At 33.9% G+C, this 9,926-nt stretch overlaps 1 protein-coding gene across 2 annotated transcripts; it reads right to left on the bottom strand.

Moving 5' to 3' along the window:
* Positions 1–3,042: 3,042 nt before the first annotated feature.
* On the bottom strand, positions 3,043–8,474 carry LOC145630885 (uncharacterized). 2 transcript variants are annotated; one of them, XM_081683011.1, is made up of 4 exons: positions 8,161–8,470; positions 3,888–3,995; positions 3,432–3,496; positions 3,043–3,316 (listed from the first exon to the last, which is right to left on the bottom strand). In XM_081683011.1, the coding sequence occupies exons 1-4, from the start codon at positions 8,257–8,259 to the stop codon at positions 3,172–3,174; spliced, it is 417 nt and encodes a 138-aa protein (XP_081539137.1). In that variant the 5' UTR covers positions 8,260–8,470; the 3' UTR covers positions 3,043–3,171. The 2 variants fall into 2 exon arrangements, with proteins under 2 accessions (XP_081539137.1, XP_081539138.1); XM_081683012.1 differs by having other exon boundaries at positions 3,188–3,316; positions 3,437–3,496; positions 8,161–8,474.
* Between the last annotated feature and the right edge of the window lie 1,452 nt (positions 8,475–9,926).

The raw sequence follows: 9,926 nt of genomic DNA, 5'->3' as shown, positions 1-9,926 counted from the left end.
TGTTTTATCATCGTTGTTTGTATAAACATTGTCGTTGTATTCGTTCGTTGTCTTCATTATGTCTTCATTAATGAAAAATGTTGGTGTTTAATTTGAAAACGTTGGTGTTATTTTAATTTTTTTTTGAAAGAATGGTGTTATTTTAATTTGATACTCCGTATTATGTAGTGTGATTTTATTGATTTATATTGATTAAATCAATATCAATGTATGATTATTACTTAGTACAATGGATGTCTGAAAATCCCTTCGATATTCTAATATTTGAGACTAACAAAGATATAGAAGATCATTAGATATAAAAAATAAAAATCACTGTATTAATTTTATTTTATGTATTTTTTAAAATAATTTTATGCAAGTGTTCTTTTAAAAAAAAAAACAATATTTTAAAAAAATATATATAGTTTTATGTAAGTTGTTCACGTTATATCCCAACTATTCTGTTTGGTACATTTTTTTTTTTCAAGCGTTACATGCTAGAAAACTAAGTTTCTGTTTAGAATGCTGAACTGTTATTGGTTCAGTTTTTTTATTTCCAGTTGGATCATAGTTTTTTGTGAATTCTGGTATTAGAAAGTCTTTGTTTTTTCATTAAATAAAGGGTTTTTTTTTCCTTTAATTCTCAACATCAAAAAAAAATGTTTGTTAATTGTTATTAGTTTATTACACATACATTTTGATTATTGAAATTGTTTTGCTTGAGAGATATAAACTGCAAACCATGTAAAAAAATTTAGAATGAAAAATTAATTTAATACGACAATTTTAACTATCTTTTTAGAGATAATTCTAACGAATTTAACGACCATTTACTTAATAATAATTAATGTCATAGGAGTATGTCGAATTTGTTAAATTCACTAATGAACTCATAATTATGAAACTACGGATATATTATATTATACACGTAAGATATATTTATTATATTTTCTCTCAAAAATCAAAAGTAAAAGTATTTGTGTATATGATCTCTAAAGTATTAATTGATTCCAATAATTTGTCACCTATTATGATCTTATTGAATTTGTAAGTTCATTGAACTCAATTTAAGTTAATGTACATTATTTGTTAGCCCTATAATTAGTTCATTTAGCTTGATATACTCTAATAAATTCATTTTAGGCAACACTGAATATTAAATTTAAAATCATAATCTTCTATACGTATTTGATTTGACAAATTAGGGCGAAAAAATTTAATGACAATTTTTTTTTTTTTTTTTGAATGAATTTAATGACAATCAAATACTTCTTAATGATATTCATAACGAACTTAACGATTTATTTATCACGAATCCTATAAGATTGTAACGAATTGTTTAGCAATACTTGTAACGAACATAACGAATTACAATATATATATATATATATATATTTTTTTTTTTTTAATGAAATCTTGCCCATGCATTGTAGGCATACACGAAGTTTAATTTGTAACAACTTTTTATCAATCTACATAACTAACTTAGTGAAACTTTTAATATGAAAATATATTAGGTTTACGGAAATTTCACCAAATGTCCCTGAGTTATTTTTTTATTTACCCATATACCCATGAAAATTTTCAAATTCACCATATATATACACTTGAGTTTTACAAAATTGTCACCAAATGCCCTTGATGACTAACGGCAGTTAACTCCGTTAGTCATTAAGATTAATTATGCCACGTGGCGGCTTCTAATTGGTTGCTTATTAAATTAGTAAATTAATTATTCAATAAAAAAAATTTAAAAATAATAATAAAAAAAAAAAGCAACCACCCACCATGACCCAGCCCCAGTCAACACCCTGTTCCCACCGTACCAAACCTCCGGTCAGCGGCCCAGCACCGAATCTGACACGACCCCGTGCCGACGCCATCTTGATCCCAACACCCCGCCGGCAAGTTTGACCCTAGCCTTGACCCCGACACCCCTATTTGCGCATCCTAAACCCCAAATCCCTCCCCACCGTTGGCGTCCAAGAATCCCTCCACTCTCTACCGTCGGCGTCCAAGAATCCCTCCCCACACACTCCGGCGAACCCAAACCGCCCCTTCCCCTCTCATTTCCACCCCCTGAACCACCACGCCAAAACCCCAAAATTGAAAACCCTTAAATCGAAATCTAAGGTTTCACTTTTGGGGATTTCGATTTTGGGGTTTTAGGGTGTCGAAGATGGTGGTTTAAGGGGGGGGGGGGGAAGTAGGTGGAGATGGTAGGGGGTGAGGGAATTAGCGTCGCCGGCGCAGGGGATGGGGGCTAGGCGCTGGTGAGAGAGGAGAGAGGTGTTTTTCAAGTGTGGAAGGAGGGGTTTAGGGTGGGGGGGAACGTGGTTCTGGCTAAGAGAGGGGCGGCGACACCATTGAATAAGGGGAGGGAGGGTGGTCAGCGGCGCAAAAGAGGACATTGGTCGCCGGTGAGGTGGGGGCAAGGGGCCAGGCTGGCGTGGGGGGTGGTGGTGCGGTGGGGAGATTGGCTGGGGATTTGGCTTTTTTATTTTATTTTTTTGTTAAATAAAATAATATTAAAAATGAACCAATTAGAAGCCTCCACGTGACATAATTAATATCAATGATTAACGGAGTTAACTACCGTTAGTCATTAAGGACATTTGGTGCCAATTTTGTGAAACTCAAGTGTATATGGTGAATTTGAAAATTTTCATGAGAATATGGTGAATAAAAAAATAACTCAGGGTCATTTGGTAAAATTTCTGTTAGGTTTATAAATTACGTACAACAAAAGCTAATAGGAAATTATAACGGTTTTTTTATAACGAACTATTTTTAACAAGGCATATAAACATTTATTAATATAATAACAAATCTAACGAACTTAACAAACGGTTAATAAATGTTAATTATGATACCTACTACCTCCGGTCCAAATTATTTGCAACTTTAAAATATTTTATATCTCACAAATAATACCCCAAAATTGCGAGTAATTTAGACCGGAGGTAGTATATTGCATTAGGCGCGGCGTACCTAGAGTTCAATTATCTGTATAACTTTTTCTTATTTTGAGGTGTTTGCCAGATCTTTCATCAAACCACATCAAAAGGTAATTAGGTTACCATAACTGACTTTTTAACGATAATTATAACGAAATTGTTTAATATAACTTGTGTCATACAGCCGATACAGGTACAAAGTGTACATGGAGGCATGGAGCCCTTCAAGTAGCTATTTCCTTTTGGGATCTCGACTTAGGTTATGCTTCTTCAACGTTTTGATATAATTTCTCATGAGAGAAAATTTGTTGGAGCCAAGGTAGTAGAAATAGTTCCATGTGTATATCCCTGTTTTATGCAAATCATCAAAGAGCAACCTGAACAGCATAAACACATTTAAAACATGCATGAATATAAAGACTTCACAAATAGGCTTTTGTTTGCCAAAAAAGTATGCTACTTCAGCTTGAGATATTAAATGTCTAAACATACCTCACCCCATAATTCCCTACAGGTTCTGCAGACATGATCCCAACATGACGCCGACCAAATATTACCTGCAAGAGAACAGAAAAAGAAAATTCACTTGTAACTGATGAGGACTTCTAGTTGGGTTCATTTGGCTATTGAAATAGTCCAGTTTTGCCATCAGTTGTCTCCAAACTCAAAATGTCACTTCTCATCCATGACTCAAAATGCAAGCTCATTTTCTACCCATCATATTTTTTTTCTAGTCATGCATGCTTGCAAAACTGACAGAATCCCAGGAACAAACTTAATGTACCAAGCGTACAAGTGACCAATAAATACCCAAATGCGTCTCAGTAAGGAGTAGCAGTGTAGCAATAAATTTAGTCATCTATAAAACCTCAATAAATCTCAATGGCAATTGGGATTTGAAAAGGTTACCAAGGAACCACGGACAGTAAAAATTAACACACATTCTACCTTTTCCCCACCAATGGAACGGATCTTGCTGTCTGCAGCTGGGCTATATACTCTCAGAAACTCAGCTGATAAATTAAATGCACGGCCATCAGCAAATTCCACCTCCGCCTGAAAGAGAGCATTCAATATCAAGCTCCCAAGCTATACTGTGATATGATTTTAAAGGTAAACATGCTATGTATAAGATATATGCAGTTTTCAAGACACAAATAACCTTTTAAATGTCCGACACAGCACATAAACAACTACTTTGCATTACTGCCATGGACAGATTAGGTTAACATAATTATTATTAAGTAAAATTTGTTCAGTACAAGATTCCAAACTTGCTCTTCACAATACGCCGCTATGTAACACGTATTTTGAAGCATCCACCAAGTAATGGAAAACATACTTTAAATTTCAAGATAGATATGTCAGTTACTACCTATTCTTTTCCAGCATTGAATTATCCAAATTTTCAATCCACGTCACAGAGTCACAACTCACAAGGGATAGCATAAATCCTGTAAAACGCCACTTCCCTAAATCCAGTGACCATTCCAAGATCATGCCCAAACTGCATACTATTTCTACAAGTTACTATAGTAAGAGGTGCTTGCAAATATATGCATAAGATGTGATTGCAAATATATTATGCATAAACATTGTATAATTTGTAACACATACATTTAGGATACAAACAGTTAATGCAACTTGACTGCAAGCAAAAGCTACACAGCTGCTCTGTACACCGAGCTATGGTACTAATGGTAGTATTGCGAAAAAAGCTCACAAATCTTTACTAGCCAAAGGTGGAAAAATCTTAGAAGAATATTGACATGCCCACTATCAACCTAACACAGAATGATAATCTGGTTTATAAAACAGAAAACCATATACTTCCTCTTTTTCCACATATATTGCCCAAAGTAGAGTTTTGGCTTTTCAACGAAAAACTTAGATCATTAATATGTTTAATTACTAATAAGTAAAAATCATACTAAAAAAAATATATAGATTGAATGTATTTTCAATTAGTAAACAAATAGCACTAATTGAAAAAGATAGAATTTCAACAAAGAATCAAACTCTGGTTATCTTGCAAGCACAAATTGAGATGAATTTAAGAAAATCTCACATGACTACATTTTTCCTAGAGTATAAACTGGTAGATCACAATGGATGGTCAAAGGAGAGTGTCAATGTCAACAGCAATATTTGTGGAATGGAGGAAGTACATTCACAGGAGAATAGGAGATTAAGGATTGAGACTTTGAGAGACAAGGCATAAACTAATAATAGTAGGTAACTGAACTTTCCAGTCTTGCACTAGTTTATGAGGATTCATCACTGCAGTGCACATGTGTTGTATTGCTACTACATACACAAAACGGCAAACTGATAGGTCTAAAGACAGTCATTTGAAGAAAAACAAAAAATTCTAGATTTGGAAAATATGTAGGATAGCTTCCATTATAAATGATGAAGATTTGGAGGAAATGATTGGAGAAGCACATAGTAGTGAAAACTTATAGAAGTATACAATAGAGATACCAAATAAATCCAGGCTCAAGGGAGCCTTTTTCTGCAATAATAAGAATAAGAAAATCAAACATGACATATTACAAGAGCACAGTATCCAAATTGGCAAAAGTAAAGTGTCACACCACCAAAGCAAAGTTACAACTTTTCTAAACGTTGAACCGCCCAAATGGTCTTAGGATACATTGACTTTGAGATGTCACCACCTCAAGCAGAAGAAACATCAATTAAGTCCACTAACAACTGATAGCAGATTCAAGATTTAGTTTCATGTTACTGGCCAGGGTTAATGCCATGATGATACAACTAGTTTTAGCATTTCTTTTCTGTTCTCTCCTTGTTTTGAGCCACATCCTACACTAATTTGGTTTGATCCATGACTCACTGACATCACAGATTAATTGCAGAACCAATATAACATAAATATAACTTTTTGGATCCACACACACAACCCCCCCCCCCCCCCCCCCCCCCCCCGGGGCGGTTGTGGCGCTTGTGTTTTTGCTTGTTAAGCAGTTTAGAATATGTGATGATGCAGGTAATCTAGAGCCAGAAGAAAAAGGGAAATGGAATATAATGTTGGCGATGGCTTGAGCTTTTACATTACCTTATAGCAAAGGGTGATGGAAAAATGAAGAGTAACAAATTGGGTGAGTCGGTGAATGAGATCAAATCTTTTGCCGGAGTCCAAAAAAAGGATAAAATTAAAAACTTGGCAAGGTTGTTAACCCATTCCATTTCTAGTCCTCATAATTAACTAATCAAAAGGGATTTAACAACACAATTAATATAACTAGATCTCCACCCCCCCCCCCCCCCCCGGCCGCCGCCAAAATAGTAATCTCAAGAGTGAATGAACCAATACGCAATCCAGCGCACATAATATATTTTTTTGAGAAAATGAATCTATCTGTACTTTATATACGATTAAACTAGTTCTTATAAATATCTGCAGTTGATTTCTTCAAAGCACGGACCCCCTTAGCCTCAAAGGATGTTAAATATATATTACCCAATCCCATAGAAAATTGCAAGATTAGGTGGCTCCCTAAAGTTGCACAGAATATTCTCCCTAACCACACACTCCACAAGATGGTCAGAAAAAGAACAACAACACACCAACCTCTTCTTCTTGACCTCTCCAAACCCCCACAGCATCCACAACCAATCCAAAATAGTAAAGAGAAAGACCCAAGATTTCTGATGCAGGACAGCACACCAATTAAAAATAAAGAAAACATACACTATTAAGTGTATCAACTCTACACAAGTACGCAGCCATAGATGAGATATCCAACCTTGTTGACCAAGCCTTTGCTTTTGATGTATTCAATTAGTATCAATCCTACCAAATGCTAACATCCAAACAAAAACATTCACCTCAAGAGGTATGTCACTCTTCCAATGAGATTAATACGGAAAAGTCTGATACCGAAGAGATAAGATTAAACAGCACAAAAAGAGATCGAACTATAAAGCTCCTAACAAACCACCCACCTCAAGTATCGATATAAACTCATTTAATTCCCGGGAACACGGCCTCATGCCCTCACGAAGAGGTCTCCAAGAATATCCCAAGCACTATCAATTGTCAACATGAAAGATAAGTGCAAGAACCTCAAATTCCTACATTAGTGGTATTACACATGGAGCGCAAACAAATGGTCTGTTCATATTTACAAACATTGTCCCAATGACAAATGACTGAACCATGTACTCTTCCCTATCTTAAACTTGACCAAGGAAGAAAATAGAGGACACCAATGAAATAAACTACCGCTAGACTAGAGCATACATCACAGCTGCAGCATCCTTATCCCACTCAATCTGACACAAATGGTATTCCATCTTCATTCTTAGTAGTGCAATGTTAAAGAAACTCAAAGCTACTACCTCCATACCTATTCAACCTTGAGCATTAAGCACGGTTTCCAAGAAAAGATTTTGACAAATTATATTAATAGCTATGCAGTTATACATATAACTATATAAGAAGTTGACATTTTAAAATAATGGGAATCGAGACGGATCTAACAATACCTCATACAATATTTGCAATAAAAATACAATCAAATTTTACCAACTTTGACCATTAAAAAACATTTGATAAGGTAATATAGAAACAGAATGGGTAATACATAAAAATAGACAACTACAGCCGCAATCACAGTTCAAATGTTAAGCTTATATTAAGATGGAGTGGGTTTTGGGAATTAATTTAAGTCTAATTTGGCAATCAAAAAATCATTCTAATGTTTAAAGTCATGCAATATCATCCCTGTACTTGTGCTTTTCTTTATAAATGTCCATCATTACAAACCCCAAATGGTACTTGATGATTCGAAAATTTGCTTAGAATCAGAGATAATAAGGGATGAATTGTTATTACCATGGAAACCAGCATTGATTCATACAAACTTGTGTACAAATCCATTGTCATTACCATTTACCACCATTTAGTACCAGTTTAACACTGATCAAAGAGGCAGTACATACTAAATTTAAGACCACACAAGAAAACAGATTGTAAATTCAAATTTCAACTAAAAAAAAGGAGCAAATTAAGCAAATAATTGGAACAAATATCAAAAAAATTGAAATTAGAAACTTAAGTACTACCTCCATTACATACTATTTGCAACAATTAGACAATGTTTCTCTCTGTTTTAAATCAAATCGTTGCAAATAATATGAAACGGATTTAGTATAAAAATGAAGTAGGAGAAATTAACTAAAAAAAATTGCTTACAGAATTGGGTGGACGGAGAGAGAATCTGGTAAGGCGAGGTGCATCTGTAGCAGGGATGTGGATGTATCTGGTGGCTCGTTGAAATGCTAACATCGCCATTATTCAACTCCGGACCATACTTTGGTTATGCGCGCCTCCGTCTGCTTTCTTTTACCGGCGATTTGTAGTCGCCGCCGTGTTTAGTTTTTTAATTGAGGAAGTTAATAAGATGTCAAAATGTCGTTTGGTTTTGCATTTGTAAACTAATACGAAGTATAGTACAGTAGAATGAATTACTTAACAAAGATGAAACAAAAAGTAAATGGAGGTACCGACTACCGAGGGAGTATCTATAGTAATATATAAAGAGAAAGGGCTTTTTGGGTGATAAATTTCATTATTTCCAAATTGCCCTTCTCAATTTTCAATATTACCTCTTTTATTCACAATTAAAATAAAAAAAATAAAAAATAAAAAATATTTTTTATAAAAAAAACTAAAAATAACTACCTCATCATAACTGCTCTCACTCATCAATTTTTTTTTTTTTAAAAAAAAAAAAAAAATTGCTCCCACTCCCTATAATAATTGAAATTGCTCTTAATTATTTTTTTTACTTTTACACAGGAATTGATGTCAAAGGTTCAAATTTAAGCCAAATTGATAGAAGGCTTTAATTTTTTTAAAACAATAAAAAAAATATTCCATAAGTTTAGCAACATTTTATTTCATAATTTTTTTTACTAATATTATATATCAACAAATATTTATCGTTTTTATAGAATAAAGATGAGAATATAGCCTAATTAATTTTCTATATTTCACATACACACACGCAATGCGTGTGTTTCTTACCTTGTATAAATAAATTCAGAACTTGTTGGCAAAATTTTCTTATTATTGTGAAATCTGTAGAAAGTTTGAGGGTTTTTTTTTATGTTTTTATTTTATTGTGTTAAGCACAAATTTGAGTACTCAATTCTATAATTTTTCACCGTTTAGGTACTGAATTTATTTTCTTCACCATTTGGTTACCGAGTACCAATTTCCGGCAAAAAAAATTAAATTCCCCTAAGAATTGAGTACCCTTGGTTAACAATTTAGTACCTTGGGTTAACTCTAAGTGGAGCCCACCCGAATAAAAAAAGCGCGGGTCAGAATTTTTTTTCCCCTTTTCTTATTCTTTTGTTCCCTTTATTCCCCGGCCCCTTTATTCTTTCCAAATCTGGAAAATTGTTGCACATTTGGTGAATAACACGAGCATTAATTTGGGCAAATTTGGGAAAACGACTATTAGCACAGCCATTTTTTTGAGGTAACCTTCATTACTCATTGTTTTTGTTGTTATTTTGATGTAAATTTCGAATTTTTTGGCCAATTGATGATCTTATTTTGCGAGTTAGGGTTTATGGTGCACAAAGGAAGTTTCTCAACACGAAGGCAACAAGTCCCAACCGAAGAATCTCAAGCATATGTGCCTACGCATAACAGGGGTATTGGTGTATAAACCTACCCAAATAGATTTCAAAGACAATCAGGGGTATGTAAAGCTCATATAAAGTTAAATTTCTGTTTATTTATTCAATCAAAGTAATTAACTCATTACATATTCAATGTTGCAGCAAACTCAACACAAAAGTAAGCTTAATTCTGAAGCAACTACTACAACTTAAACCATTACAAGACTATGAAGGTACACCCCACACACTCAAACTAACAACAATACAAATTAGAAAATTGATAACAAAGCTTTGATGTTGAACCTTCTTCTTCAACTTCGGGTCTGT

The sequence above is a fragment of the Chenopodium album genome, chromosome 5 (assembly GCF_948465745.1).
Source record: "Chenopodium album chromosome 5, dcCheAlbu1.1, whole genome shotgun sequence".
Taxonomy (NCBI): domain Eukaryota; kingdom Viridiplantae; phylum Streptophyta; class Magnoliopsida; order Caryophyllales; family Amaranthaceae; genus Chenopodium; species Chenopodium album.
The sequence above is the reverse complement of the archived record's forward strand: the minus strand, read 5'-3'. Positions and strand labels throughout refer to the sequence as shown.

Coding starts and splice junctions, on each gene's coding strand:
- LOC145630885 (XM_081683011.1), bottom strand. CDS start 8,259: ATGGCGATGTTAGCATTTCAACGAGCCACCAGATACATCCACATCCCT. Junction 3,996..8,160: donor CTCTCCGTCCACCCAATTCT/GTAAGCAATTTT, acceptor GCTCTCTTTCAG/GCGGAGGTGGAATTTGCTGA. Junction 3,497..3,887: donor GTTCCATTGGTGGGGAAAAG/GTAGAATGTGTG, acceptor GTTCTCTTGCAG/GTAATATTTGGTCGGCGTCA.